At 37.8% G+C, this 26397-nt stretch overlaps 1 protein-coding gene across 3 annotated transcripts in view; it reads left to right on the top strand.

The window, feature by feature from the left end:
* The window catches only part of ERICH6B (glutamate rich 6B), an 83372-nt gene that overhangs the window by 22828 nt on the left and 34147 nt on the right, over positions 1 to 26397 (top strand). For all 3 annotated transcript variants that reach the window (XR_008913982.1, XM_056807354.1, XM_056807355.1), the window contains exons 6-7: positions 20547 to 20606; positions 25203 to 25342. Coding sequence is in view for 2 of the 3 variants with exons in the window: in XM_056807354.1 (XP_056663332.1) it covers positions 20547 to 20606; positions 25203 to 25342 (200 nt within the window). In the remaining variant the exon portion in view is untranslated. The remainder of the gene's footprint in view (positions 1 to 20546; positions 20607 to 25202; positions 25343 to 26397) is intronic.

Genomic DNA, 26397 nt, shown 5'->3' on the forward strand with positions numbered 1-26397 from the left:
TGGAGAAGTCCATCACCTTCAATTGTACCACAATGTATCAGTCTCTGTGTACAATGTTTTCCTGGTTCTGCTCCTTTTGCTTTGCATCACTTCCTGGAGGTTGTTCCAGTCTCCATGGAATTCCTCCACTTTATTATTCCTTTTAGCACAATAGTATTCCATCACCAACATATACCACAATTTGTTCAGCCATTCCCCAATTGTTGGGCATCCCCTCGTTTTCCAGTTTTTGGCCACCACAAAGAGTGCAGCTATGAATATTCTTGTACAAGTCTTTTTCCTTATTATCTCTTTGGGGTACAAACCCAACAGTGCTATGGCTGGATCAAAGGGCAGACAGTCTTTTATCACCCTTTGGGCATATATCTGCATGATTTTAAATGAAATTTCTCTTTCTAATTCTTGCTGCTGATTTTTGTTGGAAATATATAGAAATGCTGATGATTTATATGGGTTTATTTTGTATCCTGCAACTTTTCTAAAGTTATTTATTATTTCCACTAGCTTTTTAGTTGACTTTCAAGGATTATTTAAGTATACTATCATATCTTTGCAAAGAGTGATAGTTTAGTTTCCTCATTGCCTACTTCAATTCCTTCCATTTCTTTTTCTTCTCTAATTGCTACTGCTAGCATTCTAGTACAGTATTAAATAATAGTGGTGATAATGGGCATCCTTGCTTCACTCCTGATTTTATTTGGAAGGTCTCTAATGTATCCCTATTTAAGCTATTACTTGTTGATGGCTTTAAATAGATACTACTTACTCTTTTGAGTAAAGGTCCTTTTATTCCTATGTTTTCTAGTTTTTTTGATAGGAATGGGTGATGTATTTTGTCCAAGGCTTTTTTTTCTGCCTCTATTAAGATAATCATGTGATTTCTGTTAATTTGATTATTGATATGGTCAATTATGCTGATGGTTTTCCTAATATTAAGCCAGCCTTTCATTCCTGATATAAATCCCACCTAGTCATAGTGAATAATTCTTGTGATATATTTCTATAGACTATTTGTTAGTATTTTATTTAAGATTTTTGCATATATGTTTACTAAAGATATTAGTCTATAATTTTCTTTTTCTGTTTTTGGTCTTCCTGGCTTGGATATCAGCACCATATTTGTGTCATAAAAAGAATTTGGTAAAACTCCTTCTTTGCTTATTTTGTCAAATAATTTGTATAATATTGGGATTGATTTTTCTTTAAATTTTTGATAGAATTCACTTTATGGCTTGTTCAATTTCTTTTTCTGAGATAGGATTATTTAATTTTCATTTCACCTAGATTGTCATATGTATTATCAGGCAAAATAGCTCCTAATAATTGCCTTAATTTCTTCTTCATTAGAGGTGAAATCACCCTTTTCATTTTTAATGCTGGTAATTTGATTTTCTTTTTACTTTTTTTAATCAAATTACCAATACTTTATTTTATTTGGGTTTTTTTAATAGAACAAGCTCCTAGACTTATTTATTAGTTCAATAGTTCTTTTACTTTCAATTTTATTAATTTCTCCTTTAATATTTAGATTTCCAATTTAGTCTTTATCTAGGGATTTTTAATTTTTTCTTTTCCTAGTGTTTTTAGTTTCTAGTTTAGTTTAACATGCCCAATTCATTGATCTCCTTTTTTCTCTATTTTGTTGATATGAGCACTCAGATATATAAACTTTCCCCTGAGTACTGCTTTGGCTACATCTGATAAATTTTGATATGTTGTCTCCTCATTATCATTCTCTTCAGTGAAATCATTGATTGTTTCTATTACTTGTTCTTTGACCCACCAGTTTTGAAGAATCAGATTATTTAGTTTCCAATTAATTTTTAATTTGCCTCTCCATGAACCCTTATTGATTCTAATTTTTATTGTATTATAATCTGAAAAAGTTGCATTTATTATTTCTGCCTTTCTACTTTGGATTGTGATGTTTTTATGCCCAGTCATATACACAGTCAGTCTTTGTATATGTACTGCTGAAAAGAAGGTATATTTCTTTTTATCCCCATTTGATTTTCTCCTGATAGTAGCTCTATTAATTCTAACTTTTCTAAAATTTCATTCACTTTCCTTACTTTTTTCTTATTTATTTTTGGTTAGATTTATTTAGTTCTGATAGGAGAAAATTGATATCCACACTAGTATAGTTTTCCTATCTATTTCCTCCTTGAGCTCCTTTAGTTTCTCCTCTAAAAATCTAGATGCTATTCCACTTGGTGAATATATGTTGAGTACTGATATTTCTTCATTGTCTATACTGCTTTTTATCAAGATGTAATTACCTTCCTTGTCTTTTAATCAAATCTGGTTTTGCTTTAGCTTTGTCTGATATCACGAATTCTACTTCTGCCTTCTTTTTCTCAGTTGAAGCCCAATAGACTCTGCTCCAGCCTCTTATCTTTTCTCTGTGTGTCTACCTGCTTCAAATGTATTTCTTGTAAAAAACGTATGAAAGGATTTGGGTTTTTAATCCATTCAGCTATCTGCTTCTGTTGTATGGGTGAGTTCATCCCATTCATATTCACAGTTATGATCACCATCTATGTATTCCCCTCTGTCTTGATTTCCTCTTTTAATCTTGCACTTTCTTTTTTCACTCTTTCCCTCCACACCAGTGTTTTGCTTTTAATCACTCTTCCCTTCCCCCTCCTTTATTTTACTTCCCTTCCTACCACCTCCCTTTTAATCCCCTCCTATTTCTCTATAGGGTCTTTTAATCACACCCTCAACTTTTCCCTCCCTTATATTACTCCCCTCACCATACACCCCTTCCTTATTCCCCATCTATTTCACTATAGGGTAAGATTGGATTCTATACCCCAATGAATCTGGCTGTTATTCCCTCTCTGAAGCAATTCCAGTGAGAGTAAGTTTTAAGTATTGCCCATCACCACCCTCATCCTCCCCTCCGTGTAACACTATTCTATCTACACACACACACACACACACACACACACACACACACACACACACACACATCTCTTGATGTGATATAATTTAGTCCCATTTTACTTCTTCCCATTTTTCTTAGTACAATCCTTTTCTTTTTTTAACCCTAGTTTATTTTTTACACATCATCCTAAACAGCTTAATACCATACCCTCTGTCTATGTATACTTCTAACTACTATAATAATGATAATTATTTTTAAGAATTATAAATATCATCTTTCTATATAGGAATATAAATAAGTTGGCCTTGTTGAAGCCCTTAAATTTTTCTCTCTCTCTTATTTACCTTTTTATGATTCTCTTGAATTTTGTATTTGGACATCAAATTATCTGTTTAAGACTGGTTTTTTCTTCAGGAATGCTTGGAAATCTTCTATTTTATTAAATGACCATACTTTCCCCTGAAAGTATAGAGTCAGTTTTGATGGGTAGATGATTCTTGGTTGTAAACTCTATTCTCTTGCCTTCTGGAATATCATATTCCAAGCCTTGCAGTTCTTCAATGTGGAAGCTGCCAGATCCTGTGTAATCCTGACTGGGGCTCTATGATATCTGAATTGTTTCTTTCTGATCACTTGCAGCTTTTTCTTCTTGGCCTGGGAGCTCTTGAACTTGGCTATAACATTCCTGGGAGTTGTCTTTTGGGAATTTGTTACAGAAGGTGATTTATGGATTCTTTCAATGTCTATTTTGCCCTCTTGTTCAAGACTATCAGGGTAGTTTTCTTGGATAATTTCTTTTAAGATGATATCTAGGCTTTTTTTTTCTGGTCATGATTTTCAGATAGTCCAATAATTCTCAAATTGTCTCTCCTGGATCTTTTTTCCAAGTCAGTTTTTTTTTTCAACAAAATATTTCATATTTCCTTTAATTTTTTTCATTTTTTTTATTTTGCTTTATTGTTTCTTGACATCTTGTGAAATCATTAGCTTCCATTTGCCCATTACTTATTCCCATTTCTCTTAGTACAATTTTCTTCTTTTTTTAATCCTAGTTCAAATTTTTTTAATTTTTAAAGACTGAATTTCTTCCATGACCTCTTTGTCCTTTTCTATTTTGTCCATTCTACTTTTCATGGCACTCTTTTCTTCATTTGATTTTTTTTTGCCTCTTTTCCAATAGGTCAATTCTGATTTTTAAAATACTTATTTCCTCATTTTTTTGCCTCTTTTTCCATTTGACCAATTTTGCTTTTTAAGTTATTATTTTCTTTTTGCATTACTTTCATTTCTTTCCCCCATTTTTCTTCAGCCTATCTTATTTGATCTTTTCATTCCTTTTTTAGTTCTTCCAGAGTTTACAACCAATTTCCATTTTGGGGGGAGATTTTGCATGTATTTGCTTGTATCTCACCATCTCCTATTGCTTCTCTTCTTTGCTCTTTTTCCCTGTAGAAATGTTTGAGAGTCAAGATTTTTTTTCCTGCTGTTTGCTCATTTTCTCACCAGTAGACTAGGAAATCTATAGGTTGCTGGCCATTTTTGTCTTAGCTTATGATTCACAGGGTTTTGCCTTGAGGTTAACTTCACTGCTGCTGAGGAGGCTTGAGAGCCCAGCACTATGGACCTCTAGTCCTCACTGCCAGGGCCTGGGGTTTCAAGGAGTGGGTCTGAGGTATTCTTTTGTTGATGTAGCCCACAACTCAAGATCCTAAAGTTGCCTGTGCCCTGGTTCTGAGTCTGGCACAGTAGGTTGGTCTGCCCTTTTCTGTCTGCAATTTTGTTTCCAGTTCCCCCTTAAATTGTGGAAATCTATTCTCTCTGCCTAAAATTCATATTGTGTTCAGTGGAAAAAAAACCCTCACTCATCCTGCTTTGACTCCTGTCCTTTTGAGGTACCTTTTAAAGATCAGTGTGGAAGGATATTCAGAGTGGTCTCAGGCTTTCACTACTACTAAGCTGCCATCTATATGAGTAGCGTTCTTAATTCATATCTTGTACCTCTTCAGAGAAAGCCATAGAACCCTTAGGTACTTCATGATTTGGGGGTAGGAAGATAATAATAATAATAGCATTTACTTAGCACTTTAGATATGCAAAGTACTTCTACATATATTATTGGAGATATCTTACAATGACCCTTTTGTAAGATAAACGTTATTATCTTCATTTTACAGATGAGGAAATTGAGCCAAGAGAGGTTAAAGTGACTTCCCCAAGGTCATACAGCTAAGCTAGTGTCCAAGGCAGCATTTGAACCTAGGTCTTCCTGATGCCCAAGTAGATCACACTATTTACTTTACCCCCAGTTGCTAATAATTCAAGTCTAACACCCAAAAGCTCTAATGAATACAGGACAGCCTATTAACTATAGTAGTGGGCTTGGAGTGAAGAAGAACTGAATTCAAATCTCTTCTCAGAAATTTACTAGTTTAGTTTCCCCATCTGTAAAATAGGGATAATAATAGCATCTATGTGTTGTGGATAATGTATGTAAATTGCTTTCCAAACATTCAAGTCCTTTATAAATGTGTTATTATTCTTATTACTGTTCTAAAAAGGATATAAATTAATTTTAATAAAAATGGGAAAAATATTCATTAATATATTTTTAGCCAAAGTGGTCAGGAGAAATGCAGGAGGAAGAAGGCTGAATTACAAGTTCTATATATTTTTCTTTCTGTTTTGGCCATAGACTTTCTTGCTCTCAACTAGTAATTTAGACCTGTGAGACCATGTGACCAAAATATACTTTTAAGGATTTTTGAAGGGCAAAAATAGTAGCTTATCTACGTGCCAGGGCAAAACACTTTTTATAGACAGTTGGAGGGAAATTGATTCAGACTTACTTTCTCTACAATGACATTCCCCCAGGCTAGGTCTATATTCACCCACATAATAAATGTTCATCCAAATGTTTTGGGCAACAAAAGGAACTTATCCATCCCTAAGCACCTGTATTGTTTTAGGACTGATTCTGGCTGAGTTCATTACTTTTCCCCTTACATGTGCTAATTCTTCTGTCTTCACTATCTCTATCAGTGATCCCACCATTCACCCTGTCTCCCTAGTTCAAAACTTTCAGTTTCAGGTGTTCTTACCTCTTCTCCAACTCTCACATTTAGTCATTGACTAATTCCTATCAATTCTACCTCTACAATGAAAACTATAATAAGAATGGAGCCCCCAGGCTTTGGCCTCAGGGCACTCACATTTACTGACAATACAAAAAAACTGAGTTTAGCATTTAGTTAGAGAGAATAATTAGATAAATTAGGAAGTTACTAGGTAGCTTGGTTTCCTCCTGGGTACATCCTTTCCATGTGACTATACCTCTGTTAAATTGCTTTCTGGCCTGATCCTATCCTTCACTGCCCTCCAGCCCAATAGTGTCCTTCCCCAACCATGGCCATGAGGTCACAGGAATATAATTTAGAACTTGAATTCTTATTAAGGATCTAAAATAAATTTCCATAAATATAGGAAAAAATTATTCAGAGACCAGAAAATGGTAATAGATTCAGAAAATAAGTAAGAGGTCATCTACTCCAACCCTCTTACAGACAAGAAAACTGAAGCCAATGGAGAAAAATTGTCTTGTCTAAAGATCCACCAGTAGTAAGTATCAAGGACAAAAGCTGAGCCCCGTCCCTCTGACTCCAAATGAAGTGCTCTTCTATTGTATTATTTTCTTCCCTCCATTTGATGGTGTCCTGGGATGTCTCTCTTGTGCCTTTTAATTGAATTTTGCCTTAAATAGGTTAATTTGAAGGTGTATTTCATGGTACTTGCCCCCAAGTACTAAAATACTAATTATAGTGTCCATTTCTCTTCCCTATTCCCATGTCCATTGCTCTAGTAGAGGCCCATCTCATTACCTACCTGAACTGTTTTGTGATCTTTCAATAGGTTTTCCCATCTCTGTTCTTTCCCCCTTCCAACCCATGCTTTATAAAACTACCAGAGTCTTCTTCCTTGTATCTAGTTATATCATTCCTTGACTCAAAAATCTCTAAATGGCTCCCAGTCTCCCTATCAAATTAATTTATCTGGTACTCCTGGCTCTCCACCTTCTTCTTTCCCAGTTTATTTTTTAATTCTCCTCTACCTGTTCTATGCTTCCACCAAGCTGGACTTATTTGTCTTCTTCCTGTTTTTTTAAACACTCATCATTAAAAGATTCTCTTTTAATGCCTGCTTCAAATGCCTGTCCTCCGAGGAACTCTCCTTGATGCCCACTGTTGGGAAGAACTTTTCCATCCAAACTCCACTGAGGTTACAATTCTCTTATGTGCTTGTGGGTTATGTATGAAGAGTAATTTTGAGGAGGTAGCATGATATAGTGGAGAGAGAGATTACCCCCAGGCCTCTGGATAAATCACTTTATCTCTCAGCATTCAGGCAACTGTCTAAGACTAAGTTACAGGCATGTTGACCCACATTGGCAAGGGGAGTTTCCTTCCCAGTGAAATCACAAGTCTAGCCCCTCTAAACCCTAGTTGTCCACAGATGTGTCTTTTACCTGTATTAGACTATAAGCTCCATGAGGGCAGGTATGGCTTATGTAAGTTGGGTATCTCAGTTAGTGCCTTTCATTTAGTATGCCTAGCAAAGGCTAATAAAAATATTAGATTTCATTCATTTCCATTCAACAACCTCATACTTGGTGAATACAAATTAAAGATCAGTTGCACTTGATAATATGGTAATAAAAACAAAACAGGACCTCATCCCTACACACACACACACACACAGGGCTATTTGGTCCCCTCCTAAGCTAGTTATTTCAGTGTTAAGTGCATAATAAAAGTTATCTCCACAATAAAACCAAATTATGTCAGAATTGCAAAATTCTGTCAGTTAAATTATACTTTTTCACATGTAGTTACTTTATAGAAATGAATAATAAATATCTAAAAACCTTAGACATTGTGGCAAGCATGAAGAGAATAAGGTGTGGGGCAGCTGAGGAGTGCAGTAGATGGAGTACCAGACCTGGAGTGTGGAGGACTTGGGTTCAAATCTGACCTCAGATACTTTCTGTATGATCTTGGGCAAGTCACTTAACCCTGATTGCCTAGCCCTTGCTGCTCTTCTGTCTTAGAACTGATAATAAGAGAAGATAAGGGTTTACAAAAAAGAGAGAGATTAATGTGAAACTGATGAACTCTCCGTCAATGTCATCGAACATCTAATATGAGTTTCCATTCCAAATAGAACAGTTTCCTACTTGACACTTGGGCATCACAAATTCACCACCATAGCTTGTCACACTTGGAACCCTTTATATAGTACACTTCATTGACAAGTTTAGAGAGAAAGAGAGGAGGTAAGTAACCAAACTAAGAGAAGCCACTGTCATTCCCATCAAGGAGTTGAAGGGGCTCTTGGGAATTCTCTTTAGAAAAGCCATGCCCCATAGGAAGGGCCAGCCAAGCCAGAGGGACCAAAATGCAGAATCCAGCAATTTGTACATTCTGTTTTACCAGAAGGAATATTCATTTCCATTCACTGTCAACCTACAATCAGCGAGCATGATTTAATCCATTATGAGATAGGTCCTGAGGATGCAAATACAAAAAATATTACAAAACGAGGCGCTTACAATTAAACAAGCATGTATGTATATGTTTCTGTGAATATTTTATATGTATGTGTACCTACGTGTGGCTATATATGGATGCATGGAGAGCATAAACACAAAGAATGATTCAAGGTAGTTATACTTCGTAGTCAGAAAAGGCATAGAAGTTGGGGGGATCATGAAAGACAATGTAGGAAATGGGTGCATAATCTAATAGTAACACCAGGGGTCTTTGGATTGTTGGGGGGAAGTGGTTGGGGAGGTGGGATTTATGAACTATAATAGGTAAAAAAATTACCTCTATTTTTACTAACCTAGAGTGGAAATTTAGCATTGCCTTCAATTATTTAAAAACATTATTCTGAAGGATAGGTGGGGAGGGGATCAGTGTACTGTACGTTTATTTTTAAACCTAATTTCTTGACAGATTTTTTTAAAGAAGCTATAATCAGGCATAGCTCAATCAGGTGGCTCAATGAATAGAGATCCAGGTCAACAGATAGGACATTCTGGGTTCAAATCCAGCCTCAGATACTTCCTAGCTGTGCGACCCTGGGCAAGTCACTTAACCCTGACTGCTCTTCTGCCTTGGACCCAATACTCCGTATTGTTTCTAAGACAGACGGTAAGGATTTGAGTTTTTTTAATATTATTCTGAAAGGGGATCTGTAAGCCTCACCAGACTGACAGAAGGATTCATGACCCCAAAAAGGTCAAGAAGACTTGGTGTAGATGGCGGTATGTGAGCTGAATCTCAAAGGAAGAAAAGGTATTCTATGAGGTTCAAGGGAGGAGAGAAGGCACATTGGGCATGGGGGACAACTAGTGCCAAGTCATCAAGATGGGAAAGGAATATGTGTAAGGACTAGAGAGAGACCACCAGTTTAGTTAGATCCTCTCTTGTCACCCATAAGTCAGGGACTCCTAACTTGTGCTTTTGAACAGAAGACATGATTATTTCTGACAGCCTGACCATTTGGCTAGAGAGAAATCCTGCTGTCAATAATACGGCACCTGAAGAGAAAGCTAGTTGGTTCTGAAAGTCATCCACATTACCATATACTGTAAGACCGTCACGCTCAGGCTTATAGAGAGAGGAAGCAGGAAATCCTCTGCTTTCTTCAATGAAGAATTTCTTGTCTGTCTTTGACACTCCTATAAGATGTTTTTTCTTATCTTATTAGGAAATTCCCTTCAGGAAAGATGTGGTTGCTGGGGAGGGCAAGAGATTCTTCGAGATCTCTGGCTATCTCTGTGTACAAAGAGAGGGAAGGAAAGTTGCTTTTCTCCTAAAGCTGAGATGCTGTTATCATTATGAACCAAGTTCAGGGCTGGAGCATTTAGTAGAGAGATCGGTGACAAAATAAGGAAAATCCCAGATCTTACCTTGCAAGTGAGATAATGTCTCTAAAACACTTTGCAGACCTTAGCAGGATGCATAAATACAGTATTATGGCCCAAGTTTAAGCAGTGAGTTGGCCTGTCTCTATGCAGACACCAAACCTAAGTGTGGCTTCTTCAGTGTGAAGACACTGGAGGTCCTGGAGTGATCTTGGGTTCCTCTTCTGGCTCCATTCCAACTACCTATGAATATACCCAGATTTCCTCAGTCCTTTAAAAAATATCCTGCTGTTCCATCTACTTCCTCTACTATCTATTTACATTATATTTTCCTTCTCTTCATGACCAAGCTTTTTGAAAAGTCTATATTTAACTCTTCCACTTCCTCAATACCCATTTGCTTAAAAAGCCCCTGCAATCTGACTTCATTCCCAGAATTCTTTTTTTTTTAAATATATTTTATTTGATCATTTCCAAGCATTATTCGTTAAAGATCATTTTCTTTTCCTCCCCCCCACCCCCCATAGCCGACGCGTAAGTCCACTGGGCATTAGATGTTTTCTTGATTTGAACCCATTGCTTTGTTGATAGTATTTGCATTAGAGTGTTCATTTAGAGTCTATCCTCTGTCATGTCCCCTCAACCTCTGTATTCAGGCAGTTGCTTTTTCTCGGTGTTTCCACTCCCATAGTTTATCCTTTGCTTATGAATGGTGTTTTTTTCTCCCGGATCCCTGCAAGTTGTTCAGGGACATTACACCACCACTAATGGAGAAGTCCATTACGTTCGATTATACCACAGTGTATTAGTCTCTGTGTACAATGTTCTCCTGGTTCTGCTCCTCTCGCTCTGCATCACTTCCTGGAGGTTGTTCCAGTCTCCATGGAACTTCTCCACTTTATTATTCCTTTTAGCACAATAGTATTCCATCACCAACATATACCACAGTTTGTTCAGCCATTCCCCAATTGATGGGCATCCCCTCGTTTTCCAGTTTTGGGCCACCACAAAGAGCGCAGCTATGAATATTTTTGTACAAGTCTTTGTGTCCATTATCTCTTTGGGGTACAGACCCAGCAGTGCTGGATCAAAGGGTAGATATTCTTTTGTTGCCCTTTGGGCATAGTTCCAAATTGCCCTCCAGAATGGTTGGATCAGTTCACAACTCCACCAGCAATGAATTAATGTCCCTACTTTGCCACATCCCCTCCAGTATTCATTACTTTCCTTTGCTGTTATGTTAGCCAATCTGCTAGGTGTGAGGTGATACCTCAGAGTTGTTTTGATTTGCATCTCTCTGATTATTAGAGATTTAGAACACTTCTTCATGTGCTTGTTAATAGTTTTGATTTCTTTATCTGAGAACTGCCTATCCATTTCCCTTGCCCATTTATCAATTGGAGACTGGCTTGATTTTTTGTACAATTGATTTAGCTCATTATAAATATGAGTAATTAAACCTTTGTCAGAGGTTTCTATGAAGATTTTTTCCCAATTTGTTGTTTCCCTTCTGATTTTAGTTACATTGGTTTTGTTTGTACAAAAGCTTTTTAGTTTGATGTAGTCAAAATTATTTATTTTACATTTTGTGATTCTTTCTATATCTTGCTTGGTTTTAAAGCCTTTCCCCTCCCAAAGGTCTGACATGTATACTATTCTGTGTTTACCCAATTTACTTATGGTTTCCTTCTTTATGTTTAAGTCACTCACCCATTTTGAATTTATCTTGGTGTAGGGTGTGAGGTGTTGATCTATTCCTAGTCTCTCCCACACTGTCTTCCAATTTTCCCAGCAGTTTTTATCGAATAGTGGATTTTTGTCCCAAAAGCTGGGATCTTTGGGTTTATTGTATACTGTCTTGCTGAGGTCGTTTTCCCCCAGTCTATTCCACTGATCTTCCTTTCTGTTTCTTAGCCAGTACCAAATTGTTTTGATGACTGCTGCTTTGTAATATAGTTTTAGGTCAGGGACTGCAAGGCCCCCATCATATGTGTTTTTTTTTTTCATTATTTCCCTGGATATCCTTGATCTTTTGTTCTTCCAAATGAACTTTGTTATGTTTTTTTCTAAATCAGTGAAGAAGTATTTTGGTAGTTCAATGGGTATGGCACTAAATAGATAAATAAGTTTGGGTAGGATGGTCATTTTTATTATATTGGCTCGTCCTATCCATGAGCAGTTAATGTTTTTCCATTTGTTCAAGTCTAGTTTTAGTTGTGTGGCAAGTGTTTTGTAGTTGTGTTCATATAGTTCCTGTGTTTGTCTTGGGAGGTAGATTCCTAGGTATTTTATTTTGTCTAAGGTGATTTTGAATGGGATTTCTCTTTCTAGTTCTTGCTGCTGAGCTGTGTTGGAGCATTCCCAGAATTCTACTGAAAATTGTCTCTCAATGATCACCAAAGATGTCCTGAGTGTCGTATTCCATGGTTCTTTTTCCTTATACCCTTACTTTCTGCCTTAGAATCAATACTAAGTATCAGTTCCAAGGCAGAAGAATAGTAAGGGCAATGGGGTTTAGGTAACTTGCCCAGGGTCACACAGCTAGGTGTCTAAGACCAGATTTGAATCCAGCATCTCCTATCCACAGGCCTGGCTCTCTATCAACTGAGCTCCTGAGGTGCCCATTCAATGGTTCTTATTTAGTCTTCATCTTCCTTCATCCCTTTGGACCAGTCAGACTCTCTTTATGGACATTCTTTTCTCTGGGCTGCAGAGCTAGCCACTTTCTCCCAATTCTCATTCTTATTTCTTACCATTCCTTCTCTCTCCTATACTGGTTCTACCAACCCTCCTTGACCCTCTTCTTAATCTTCTCTGTATTTTCTCTTCCTTTGTAATATCATTCACTCCCATGGCTTCAACTATCACTTCTATATAAGATGGATCCCAAATTTCGATCATCACCCCTTCTTTTTTTAACCTTTTAAAATTTTTTCATTATTTATTTTTAAGATTCTTTTTCCATTTTGAGTTCCAAATCCTCTCTATCCTTTTACCCCTTCCCAACTTGCTCATAAGGCAAACAATATGATATCAGTTATACATGCAAAGTCATACAAAACATATTTCCTTATTGACCATATCCCCAAAAGAAACAAACAATTACACTCCAATTTGAATTCAGAGGTCTTCAGTTCTCTCTCTGGAAGTAGATGGCATTTATTCATTTTGGCATTCAACTCTCTTGGATCATTGTATTGATTAGAGTAGTTAACTCTTTCATAGTTGGTCATCATTAAAATGCTGCTATTTCTATGTACAATGATCTCTTAATTCTTCTCACTTCACATAAATCTTGCTGTATTTTTCTGAAGCCATCCCCCTTGTCATTTCTTTTTTTAAAAAATAAACCCTTCCCTTCCATCTTGGAACTGGTTACAAGGCAGAAGAGTGGTAAGGGCTAGGCAATGGGGGTCAAGTGACTTGCCCAGGGTCACACAGCTGGGAAGTATCTGAGGCCAGATTTGAACCTAGGATCTCCCGTCTCTAGACCTGGCTCTCCATACACTGAGCTACCCAGCTTCCCCCCTTGTCATTTCTTATTGCATAATAAGGGTCCATCATAATCCTATACCACAACTTGTTCAACTATTTTCCAATTGATGAGGACACTTTCAAAGAATTTCTAGTTCTTTTCCATCACACAAAAAGAGCCACTATAAATGTTCCTAGGCATCTTGGTCATTTTCCTTTTTCTTTGATCTCTCCAGGATACAGACTTAGAAATAATATTGCTTGGTCAAAGAATATGCAGTTTTATAATTTAGACGTAGTCCCATATTGTTCTCCAGAATGTTTGGACCAGCTCACAACTCCACCAAAAGTTCATTAGAGTACTTAAATACCTATTTTCTTTATCCTGTACACAATCTGTCATTTCTGAAATGTGTGAGGTGGTACCTCAGAGTTGTTTTCATTTGTAATTCTCTAATGTATCATCTCCTTATGAAGGAATATAAACAGTTTAATTTTATTTAGTCCCTTATGACTTCTCTTTCACATTTACCTTTTTATTCTTCACTTGAGTCATGTATTTGAATGTCAGGCTTTCTATTCAGCTCAGGTCTTTTCATCAAGAATGCTTAGAAATCCTCTGTTTCATTAAATATCTATTATTTCACTAAATATCCATTAAATTTTCCTCTTGAAGGATTATACTCAGTTTTGCTGGATAGGCTATTTTTGGTAATAATCCTAGCTCCCTTGCCTTCCACAATATCTCTTTCAGTTTCACATTACCTACAAATCGTAATCTATCTATGGGAGGCATAGTGGCACTATGGATAGAGGGTGAGTCTTAAAATATTGCCTACTGAGGAAAGTTCAAATATTTTGACGTGGCATCCAAGACCCTCCACAATTTGTTCCCATTTTGTCTTTCCAGTCTTATCTCATTCAGTTCCCTTTGATATTATAATTCCCATGCTCGATAAATTTTAAAATGGATCAGTGAATAATCTGTAGGTATTAATATGGTCTATGAATTTATTTTTATATTTTAATGGATTCACTAGTCTCATGGATATAAGCATTCCCTTCACCAGACCAGATTACAATCCATCCATATGTTCTCATCTCCTACAGTCTTTGTCAGGTGTCTTTTTACCAATCTTCTCAGAAAGATCTACTCAGCATACTAGAAGCCTCCTTCTGGGTCTTTTACTATTCCATGGCTAGAAGTGCAACACTCTGACTCCCCATCTTCTGCGCTTCCCTCTTGCCACACAGTTGGACCACTTCCTTTTCTGTTCACACATAGCATTGATGGTGTTTTTAAGGCTCTTCTTGCACACCATTCAAATTTGTATCTGCCCACCAGGTGTCATTGTCATGATGTTTCATGATTCAAAATCCTTGAGCATCATCAGGATAATGTTGATGTAAGAAGATGTGCTTTGGAAGAAAGAAGCAGCTTGGGATCAATGGCAGTACTAATAATGATGATAGCTGACACTGACATAGCTCTTTAACATTTGCAGAGTGTTCTACCCATCTTATCTTTTTTCAAGAAATAAGTAATAGATAGAAGAACAAGTCTTCCTCTGACTGTTTTATTGCTTCAAAAATTGCCATGACAAACCCCACCTAAGAAAGAGAGGAATAAAACACTAACATCAACTCATAAGGTAACTGCCCTTCCCCCCTTGAACTTATGGAATCTTTTAACCAGTAAGAGAATATCCATTTAGGTTAGGTTGTCTCTGTTCTCTTGTGGATGTGGACAGTAGCTACTAGGTCATCTTCAGCTCATTATAGTTAGAAAAGAACTAGTTCTTGCTTTCACTTTCTGACTATAAGTCAGTCATCAAGACCAAGAATGGGTCTAGATAAGGTGCTCCTAATGAATGTACTATTGCCATGTCATTTCAGGAAGAACCCTTTTGCAGTTGATGTTCATGATAACACCACAGTATTCCACATCTACTCTTGGGCTTTTTTATAACACAAGACCCGTAACATAGCCTCAACTGCAATGGTAGGAATTCACTTGGATCTAGTTTGATAATCTCTAGCAAAAACTAGCACTTTTGGCACAAATTCGCAAAAAGTAGAATCAGATACAATATATTCTTGTACCTAAAGAACTAGAGCAACAATTCGCATTTTTTAACTTAATCTGCCAATACTGTGAATAAGTATTTTCTGTGTTTTGCTGACCTTGTTGACAAAAGTCCTTGGTATAGTTTATACGATATTTTTTGCTAGAAGCTCATTTCTCTTACATGCAATGATACTATATTACTGGTAGAAAATTATAAATATCAAATTTGGAATGCTCAAAAGATACTATTGAATAGCTTTATTATGAAAGAGTTCTATACAGAAGGCAAACCTGCAACTTTTCATTGGGAAATTAATAGAATTATGGCATTGAGAAAAAATACATAGAGTAAAAACATCTATATCCTTGCCAGGCTGTTGATTATGTCTGTGAGATTTCAGACTGTGAACAATGACTGATGGTTCTGGTCTTGTGGAATAAGAATTTGACTAATTCTGCTTGTTCCAAGAGGTCTAAAGTAGTAGCACTGGGGAGAAGTGGCAAAGAGATGGATTTAGTTTTGATACAAGGAAAAAACTTTCTTCAATACATCTACCTAAAAGTGAAATGGACCAGATACCTAAAAGTGGAACAGAACACTCGGGAAGGTAGTAGATTTCCCTCTATGAGAGCTCAAGGTAAGATGAGATGACGACTTGTTAGGTATATTGTAAAGACAATTCTTGCATAGGTCCTCTGAGGTTCTTCCAATCGTGAGGTTCTGGGATTCTGTATTAATGGCTCACTTCTGTTTCAAATCTTCCTTTGGTCTGCTTTGAGGTAGAAGCAGAGGGAATCCTATCCTCACAGCTGGAACAAATCCCACTGGGCATTCTGTCCAACGTGTGCCTGACCAAGAATCTCTTTTGGCCTCTGGAGATCTGTACTCTTATCACCAAATATGTTAGTGGATCTCCTTCAGCTTTGCATTACCTACAAATCTGACAATTGTATAATCTCTCTATAAGAGCCATTGTGGCACTGTGGATAGAGGGTCAGTCTTAAAATCAGGAAGAAATTGGTTCAATTCCTGCTCTTGGCACATATTAGCTCTGTAACCTTTCTGTGGTCCTGACAACTTCTTTTTTTTTTTTAATTTAAATTAAAATTTTTTTTCAATTACACACAGAAACAACTTTTGACAATTGTTTCCTGACATTTTAAGATTCAGATTCTCTCCTTCCCTCCCTTCCTTCCCCCTCCACAGGCTCTATATCATCTGATATAGGTCATATCAGTGCTTTCATGTAATACACATTTCCATATTCCCCATACTATGACAGAAGACACAAATCACACATACGATTTTTTAAAACTCGCAAAGGAAATAAAGTGACAGATAAGCAGGCTTTGATCTGCAATCAGACTCCAAAAGGTTCTTCTTTGACTGTAGATAGCACTTCTCTCATGAGTCTCTTTGGGTTATCTTGGAAGCTTGTTTTGCTGATAGTACTTTATTCCTCCATAATTGATTATCATATAATATTTCTGTTACTATATACAGTGGTCTCCTGGTTCTGCTCACTTCACTTCGCATCAGTTCATACATCTTTCCAGGTTTCTTTTAAATTCATCTTGTTCATAATTTCTTACGGTACAATAATATTCCATTACAACTATATGTTACAACTTGTTCAACCATTCCCCAACTGGCAGATACCCCCTCAGCCTCCAGTTCTTCACTACTATAAAAAGAGCTGCTAAAAATATTTTTGTATGATTAAATCCTTTTCTGTTCTCTTTGGGATACAGACTCCATAGTGATATTATTGGGTCAGTGTCTGCAAATTTTATGGCCCTTTGGGCATGATTCCATATTGTTCTCCAAAATGATTGTATCCGTTCCTAGTTCCACTGACAGTATATTAATGTCCCAATTTTTCCACCTCCCCTCCATCATTTATCCCCAGCAACTTCTTAATACTCAATGATATAAATGACTTGTTGATCTGCACAAGTGAAGGGAGCTCCCATATGGGGAGACTTTGTCAAATATTTCACTGAAATCTTATGTATAACATGTTTACACTATTCCCTTGATCTAGCTGTCAAATTATTCTGTCAAAAAGAAGAAATGAGGCTAGTCTGGCATTGCCATTTCTTGATGAAACCAAGCTGTCAACATCAATTTCCTTTTCTAAGTATTATACAAGCCAGCAATTCTTTTTTTTTTTTTTAACAAAAACCCTTGCCTTCTATTTTGGAACTAATACTGTATATTGGCTCCAAGGCAGAAGAGTGATAAGGGCTAGGCAATGGGGGTTAAGTGACTTGCCCAAGGCCACACTGCTGGGAAATGTCTGAGGCCAGATTTGAACCTAGGACCTCCCATCTCTGGGTCTAGCTCTCAATCCACTGAGAACCAAGCTGCCCCCTCCTGCTCCACCCCCCACGCCATAAACTCTTACCAATATGTTCCAGAATTTTGCCCGACTTAGTTGTGCTTATTCATTTTTCTTGGTTTGCAGACTGACCTTTCTTCCCTTTAAAAACAAAATGGAAACATTTGTCCTCCTCCAGATCTCTGATACCTTTCCCATTCTTCAAGATCTTTCGAAGATCACACAGTGACAAAAGGCAGTCCTACTCTCAAGGATCTCCAAATCCAATGATCCTCACCCTTTGGAGAAGTTATTTTTCAGATTTTGATAAACAAATTAGAGACCAGCAAGCCTTGATGTGACTGGGCTTTTCGTTTTGTTTCGTTTTGGCTACAAAAACTAAAGTAGGCATATTCTCTCCTTAAAATCACTACCCCAGGCATAAACTGAAAAGAAAAAAATAAGGAGAACTCACTGGACATAAAATGTGTGTTTCAATAACATTTACATCCCACCTTCTTAAGAACTGATGGCTTGGAGGGCAGTTAAGTAGCTCAATAAACTGAGAGCCAGGCTGAGATATGGGAGGTCCTGTGTTCAAATTTGGCTCCAGACCCTTCCTAGCTGTGTGACCCTGGGCAAATCATTTAACCCCCATCTAGCCCTTACCACTCTTCTGCCTTGGAAACCAGTACATAGTATTAATTCCAAGATAGAAGGTAAGGGTTTTTATAAAGTGAGACTGCCCTGTTGGCAAATTGAATAAGCCCTGTTTGCTCCAAATTATATTTCTCAGTTAATCTGTTACTGTTCCTATTCCAACATCAACAGTACTGAGTGCTAACTCATTTTATTAACTTTGGGTTAAAAAGGTAGTTTCATGAATTTTAGATGATTTGATTTCTATAAAAGTTGAATATACTAAGCTGTCATGTGGAAGTGGGGTTAGACTTCTGTCTAATTATAGAAAGCAAAACCAGGAGCAATGGGTAAAAGCTGAAGAAAGGCAGATTTAGACTTGTCAAGAAAAGCTTCCTAACAATTAAAACTACCCCAAAATGGAAGATATTACCTTGGGAGGTGGTAAGTTCCCCATCACTGAGAGGCGATCAGGCAAATGGCAGATGACATCACTAAGACTGTGGAGAAGAGGCTCCTGTTTTGATGTGGATTGGAATAGTGTCCCTCGCAATTTAAAGATTCTGTAATCTTGTGATTGAATGAGCTCCTGGGTGCATGGCACTATTCTAAGCTCTGACCTGGAGAGGAAACAAAAATTACAGCAGATATGACTGTGTTCCAAAGGACCAAAAAGTTTGAACCATATCAAGATCTAATTTCAGCTCAACTTAACAGCCACTACAAATTGATGTCTTAAAGTACAAACCAAATTTACCACTGCAGAGGGAATACTAAATAGTGCATGGTTGATGCTTAATAAATATTTGTTTAATTGGGCTGAACACTTTGGAATCCATTAGAAATGGATTGTGTTCCCCAGATGTACTGTGTGTATCAGTGGTTTGGGACTCTGCTTATTTTCCAATAGAAATAATGATAGCTAGACCTGCAAGCTAATTCCTAAAATAGTCCTTATAAATCCATAACATCCTTGGTAGTTCCTCTGCTGAAATACGCTGCTAATGCCTCTGTAGCTTGGAGATGACCAAAGGCTATGCCAATGGAATGTAAGCTCAAAGCAATTAGATTGCATAGTGGATGGGAGGCGGGGGAGTCAAGAGTCAGGAGGACCTGAGTTAAAGTGAGTGAGACAGTTAAGTGATCTAAATGTCTGGATTAAGACACTTGCTGGCAAGTCTCTTAACTTCTGCCTCAGTTTCCTCATCTATAAAATGGAGTTAATAAGAACCCCTACCTCACAGGATTGTTGTGATGCTCAAATCAGCTATTATTATTTAAACAATTAGCATAATATCTGGCACATAGGTGCTGTGTAAATGTTTATTTCTTCTTTCCCTTTCCACCATGTTGGAAAGGGCCCAGTTGTGTATCTGTCATCCAAGGACCCACATAGCTACATTAACAGACAGATTCTCAGCAAGAAGGCAACAGGGTGGCAACATTTCTGATTCCAGCAGCTCTCCAAGGTCTATTCCCTACAATGGGAATGCCTAGACCAGTGATGGCAAACCTTTTAGAGACCAAGTGCCCAAACTGCAACCCTCAAGCTACATGTGAGCCCACTCCCTTACCCCAGACAGATAAAGGAGGAAGCACTCCCACTGGGCTTCTGGGCAGTGGGATGAGATGTGAAAAATGTCCTCAGGCACACATGGAAAGGGGGAGATGAGCAGCCCCCTCTAGCACACGTGCCATAGGTTCACCAACATGGGCTTAGACCAATAAAATTCTAGATCCTTGAAATATTGTTGTTCAGCACTAATGAGATGTTAGTAACACTTTTGTCTTAGCTAGAGATCAAATTGAATTAGTGCTATAAGGGAGAACACAGAATTCCAGGTAAGAGAATATGCCACTCTCTCATGACAACTAAGATTCATAAAGAGGGTAGCAAGAAGGCAAGTCAGCAATACTGAAACTTAATTCAAATCTCCATATTTCATTCCCACCACCACCACCAGTAGTTGCCCTCTGTTGCCCTTTTTATCATATGGCAAAAAAGGAATGGAAAAAAAACTACTCTCTAGGAGAGAGGAAGTGTTCCTTCCCATTCAACAATAGTGTGAGCCATCTGCTCAAATGTGTTCATATGTTTGAGAGGTCCAACACAAAATAAGAATATCAAGCCGTATGTTTCCCCCTCTCCCCCCATTTTCTAAAAGGCAAATATTACAGATTCACAAAGCTTAAAGGAATTTTTTATTATTGCTTTTTATGCTTTTTGGTAAGGATCAAGCAAGCTGCAGTCCAGAAAAGCAGGCTGATATGTATATTAAAGGAACAAGAAATGTAAGTACTGATAATCATAAGCAAGATTTCTCTGATTTCATTTCAGAATGTTCCAAGGACAAAGTCAAAATGCTAATAGCAATTAAGCAGAAACAGGAGTGGCAGTGAAGGTTATATCTGGTGTTCTTGGATTTTGGAGATGGCCCCAAACCCATCTGATTTCCAGTGTATATGAAAATCTTTAGCTAATCCAACTTAACTCATTCTCCTGTTATTTTTTCTTTTCAGATCATAATTGGCTAGATTCAATTCAACAAACATTTAAATGCATAACATACATGAGGCACTCTACTTGAGAGGTACCATATTCTAGTGGTTATTTGGTATCAAATCCTTTTAATTGTTAGAAAAACAATTCAAAGGGTCTGTTGGTATAAGATCGTAGATTCAAAGTTAGAAGGGACTTTTTGTCAACTAGCCCAATCCCTTCACCTGACAGATAAGGAAGCTGAGGCCAGGAAAATGACTCTCCCAAAGTCATATAGGTAGTAAAGTTGAGATGGGTTTTAATCATGTCTTCTTCCAATGTTCCATCTTTACCTTTGCATACTGCTCTTACAGAATGCAGGTCCTTAATTCTAAATCCAGTGCTCTTTCCATCATACCATTTGCCAATAAGTTAGAAGTACCATGTTCATATATGAACAATAAATTATCATTGTTCTTCCATTGAGCTCCTACTCTGATACCTAGCAGTTACATGGAAATAATCATAGGTGCTCAAGAGCTTTGCCAGTGAAACTCTTCTTTCTGGTCCAACCAGACTAGAAAAACTTCAAATATAGACCCGATGATGGTAGGTACATCTTATCTGAGGACCCAATCTGTAGAAGCCCAGCGGAAGAGTATCTAGTTAACATAATGGTTAGAACAGCCATCCTGCAATCAGGAAAAATTGGGTTCAAATCTGGTCTCTAGATACCTCCTAGCTGTGTGACTTAACCCCAAGTTATTTAACCCCATTTGCCTAGCTCTTAGCATTCCTCAGAACTGATACTTCATATCAGTTCTAAGACAGAAGGTAAGGAAGGAGAGGAGGAGAAGCAGAAACAATGACTACATTTGCTAAAACTACACTGGAAATTGCATCAGAGGACACAAGACCTAGAGAAAGAGCTTTGAGTCTGTAGCTACCATATTCATCAGCAATGAATATGTTTGATGGAGGGAAATTGCACAAAATGGTCCATGCAGCCACTGATCCTCAGATGTGTCAATGCTTATATAAAGGCACTTAGAGAAGTGTGTAAATGAACACCAGCAGTCCCATAAAACAACTGCTTGACATAGGTCCTTGCTTCCACTGCTCCAAGAGTCCAAGCTCTACTGCTTGAGAGCAAGAGAGAAGGAATGGCAATGGAGCATGAAATAAATGATGGAAAGAAAGAGCGCTGGGTTTGGAGGCAAAGGGTCTGCCACTTAATAGCTTTTGGCCTTAGGGAAGTCAGGACCTCAGTTTCCTCAGCTGTAAAAAAAAAAAAGAGGAGTTGTCTAGGTAGTCTCTGAATTTTTTCCTTTCAGCTCTAAATTGATGACCCTTTGATCTTATGAAAATCACTTTCCCAAGTCCTCAAAGCCAGGAACCTTAGCCACAGAGAACTGAGCCTAAATCTGGGGTCAACCTTGTCATTAGATAATTCCACTAATAAGCACAATAGTTTTTCATCAACCCTAAACCTACTAAGAAACTGTTCCTGTGGAAGAGAGGCAGTTTCATAACCAGAAGTAACACTCTGGGAGTTGTTAATCCAGTTGGTCGCATCTGAGACTGAGAGTATGCATTTATAAAAATCTTTTTCTTTCTCTTTTTTCCCTTACTTCCCTACTGCCAGACATTCCTGGATGAAGCTCTGCCACTTTGGCAGCTTCACACTTTCATCTACTGCATAGGGTAAATCTGCCAGACTTCAGTCCTTTTACTTCACTCCCAAACTGTTCCTCTGAAACACTCCAAAGCATTCACTGCTACAACTACCACCCAAGATCGAAAGGAATTGGCTTCTTACTGCTTTATATGAGGCAGCCTTAACTTTTTCGGGGTCATGGACCCCACTGGCTATGTGGGGAAGCCCCCAAAACTTTTCTCAGAATAATGTTTTTTTGAAAGTATAAAATAAAATACATATGAACGACCAAGGAAATCGATTTTATTGAAATAGTTATTTAAAAAACTGCAGTTCACAGACCCCAATTCAAGAACCCTTGCATTGTACAAATGGAGTGAAGCTGAGAGTTAGCTATAAGCCATGTCCCGTATTTCCAGAATTAGGTGAATTCAGAAATCAGCCCATTCTAAGAGAGTGATGTCAGAAATTACAGCATGGTGTAGAAGGGAAAAAATCACTGGATTGTGTAGTAGAAGAATTTAGAGTCAGGTCCTATTTGCCAGTTACTAGCCATGTCACTCCAGGCAACTAACAACCTCTCTAAGCATCAGCTGCCTCATTTATAAAAAGCAGAAAATATTATATTTATTCACTGTTGTGTCATTTTTCAGTTATTTCCAACTCTCCATGACTCCACTTGGGTTTTTGTGGCAAAGTTACTGGAGTGGTTTGGGCATTTCCTACTCTGCCTCATTTTACAGATGAGGAAACCAAGGCAAACAAGGAAATAAGTGACTTGCCCAAGGTCACCCAACAAATAAATGTCTGAGGCCAAATTTGACCTCACTAAGTTGAGTCTTCCTGCCCCTATTGCCTAGCCCTTACTACTCATCTGCCTTGGAACCAATACACAGTAGTGATTCCAAGATGGAAGGTAAGGGTTTTTAATAAATAAATAAACAAATGAATGAATGAATGAATGAATGAATGAATGAATGAATGAATGAATGAATAAAAGGGAGCTCAAAGGCCTTCTACTCCAATTCTTGTCCAAATATGGGATCCTATTGACAATAATCCCCTATAAGAGATTCAGTTTCTACAGCAAGAGCTTACTACTTCTCTGAGGTAACCCATTCCATTCACAAGCAATTCTTATTTTAAAAAAATAATTTTTATATCTGTATCCCTATAATTTGCACCCCTTTATTCTAGGCTGGCCTTCCAATTCCAAGGAGAAAAAATTCCACAGGGCTGGCTGCAAGAAAAGCACTCTGTGATCTCCAAACCACTTATATCTTTTTACCCTTTTGCATGGGAGCAACTAGGTGGCACATTGGATAGCGCACCAGGACTGGAGTCAGGAAGACTCATCTTCCTATTCAGTTCAAATCTGGCCTCAGACACTGGGCAAGTCACTTAACCTCTGTTTGCCTTAATCCACTGGAGATGAAAATGTCAAACCACTCCAGAATCTTTGCCAAGAAAACATTACGGACAGCATTAGTGTACCCTGGACCTTGGGGTCACCAAAAATTACCAAAAAACATCATTCCCCAAATTGCTGGTATTTTATCCCATTCTTCTAGCTGCTTTCCTAAAAAATACCTTCTTGCACTTAGAAGAGATCATCTTGTGCCTTAAGCTCTATCCAGCATGGAGCGCAGAGAACATTTCAGAGGTTTGTTGTTCCTTAGCCCTGTCTGACTCTTTGTGGTTTCATTTGGGATTTTCCTGACAAAGATACTAGAATGGATTGTCATTTCCTTCTCCAGCACATTTTACAGATGAGGAAACAGGGAAAAAGAGTTAAGACACTTGCCCAAGGTTGCACCGCTCATAAGTGTCTGAGGTCTCCAGACAAAGAGCCCTATCCACTGAGCCACCTCACTGCTCTTATCACATCATTCCCCTGTTCAATATATTCCAGTGGTTCCCTATTATTTCCAGAATCAAATATTATTTCGCCATTTAACATTTTCATGTGAAGACATTTCCTAGCTGTGTGACCCTGGGCAAGTCACTTCACCCTCATTGCCTAGCCCTTACGACTCTTCTGCCTTGGAACCAATACACAGTAGTGATTCCAAAATGGAAAGTAAGGGATTTTTTTTTCCTATCTGGAAGTAAGCCATATAATGTACATAATTATTAATACAGTCGTGTATGTATAATTTATAAGTAACTATATATTGGTTGGAAGTGTGCTCAAAAATGGTTTACAGATAAGGGCACACAGTCAAAGAGGCTTAGCAATCTATGTTTTAGTGGATCATTAACTTATGAAAAGCATTTCTGTTTATAGAATTAATAGGACTTTAACTCTGTATTTAAACCTGTAGATGAATTCAAGTCTAATCTTTTTGTTTAATAGATGAGGAGAAGCCAAATGACTTTACTTAAGGTCAGAGAGCAAATCAGTAGCAAAACCCAGACTAGAATGGTCCCAGGTCTCAGTTCTCTGCTCAGATCACACCATGCTGCCTGGACCACACTGGACAAAAGAGATAATTTGATCTTTCTCAGAAAGATTTCTGGCGTCACTGGAGGAAAATTCTCTTTTAAGGACACATCTTCTTTAAAAGGAACGGAACTGGCCCCTCAAGCTAAGAAGGATTACTCCTCCAGAGCTCATTCCTGGATAATAAACTGTAATAGAACTTGCTCCCTTGAGAGGTTGAAAAAAAAAAAGGAAGTTAGTGAAAAAGGTGAAGTGGGAAAGCGCCACTCCTGAAGGGTCTGACTTTTTGCTCTGTGATTTGTTTGATAGCCATCACCTACCAGGACGTATCAGACTGTGTTTAGGATAATCCTACAAGAATTGCTAGAACGAGAATTACAAGAAGCTGATATTGACGTGGCGCCCTCTGCTCGGCTAAAACAAGATACCCGAATGAGACTTGCCCACATGTAAGTGGATGGGTATATTTTGCATTATAATTAAGGGGTCAGGCCAGAACATAAGCCAAAGTGAAACACGAATGGCCAGGGAAGGTTTAAATGAAGTCTAGAGGGCCAGCCCTAGAAGGTCAGTTGGTCTCTGCTCACCTGTATGTAGTGAGGCCAGAAAAAGGTAGATTGGAAAGGCACAGAAACACATATTACCCAGGACCAAAGAGAGAGCAGGATCCAGAAATCAGTCAGAAAATGAGGTTTTGGAAGGGACAGACGAAAAATTAGTAGGGAGGCAGCCTCAAAAGTAGGAATCAAGTCCCTGCCAAAGAACAGGGCTAAGTCACAAGGTAAGGGTCCACGCAAGGACTCTAGGGTCAGAAATCTAGGCAAAGAGTGACCTGCAAGGGATCACAGCACAGGAAAGTGATTGGCAATGGCAAAGGCCAAAAAGGAGCTGGGGGAAATGGGAAGGTGACAGGGATCCAACCACCCACAGGTCAACCTGCTTTCATATAAACTTTAAAAAATTTTTTCTGCGTTTTAATTAATTTATTTATTTTGAACATTGTTTCTAAATTTTTAGGATCAAATTCTCTCCTTCTACCATGCCTACTGAGAAAGTAAGCAAAATGATATAAATTATACATATGAAATCAGGCAAAAAAGATTTTTATATTGGCTATATTTCCCCAAAAAAGCAAGAAAATATAAATGAGAAAATTATACTTCAATTTTCACTCAGAGTTCATCAGTTTTCTCTTTGGAAGTGGATTGCATTTTTTTCATCATGAATCTTTTGGAATTGTCTTGGACCATTGTATTGATCAGAGTAGCCAAGTCTTTCAGAGTTGATCATCATTACAACAATGCTGCTACTATACACAATGATCTCATCTCCTGGTTCTCCTTACTTTGTATCAGTTCATAATAGAACTTGCCATGTTTCTCAGAAGCCAGTCCCCTAGACATTTCTTATAGCATAATAGTATTCCATTCTTTTCTCTTGAACCAATTTCAGTGAGACTGAGGTTCAAGCATTGCCCACTACCACCCTCATTTCCCTCTCCATC

The sequence above is a fragment of the Monodelphis domestica genome, chromosome 8 (genome assembly GCF_027887165.1).
Source record: "Monodelphis domestica isolate mMonDom1 chromosome 8, mMonDom1.pri, whole genome shotgun sequence".
Classification (NCBI taxonomy): domain Eukaryota; kingdom Metazoa; phylum Chordata; class Mammalia; order Didelphimorphia; family Didelphidae; genus Monodelphis; species Monodelphis domestica.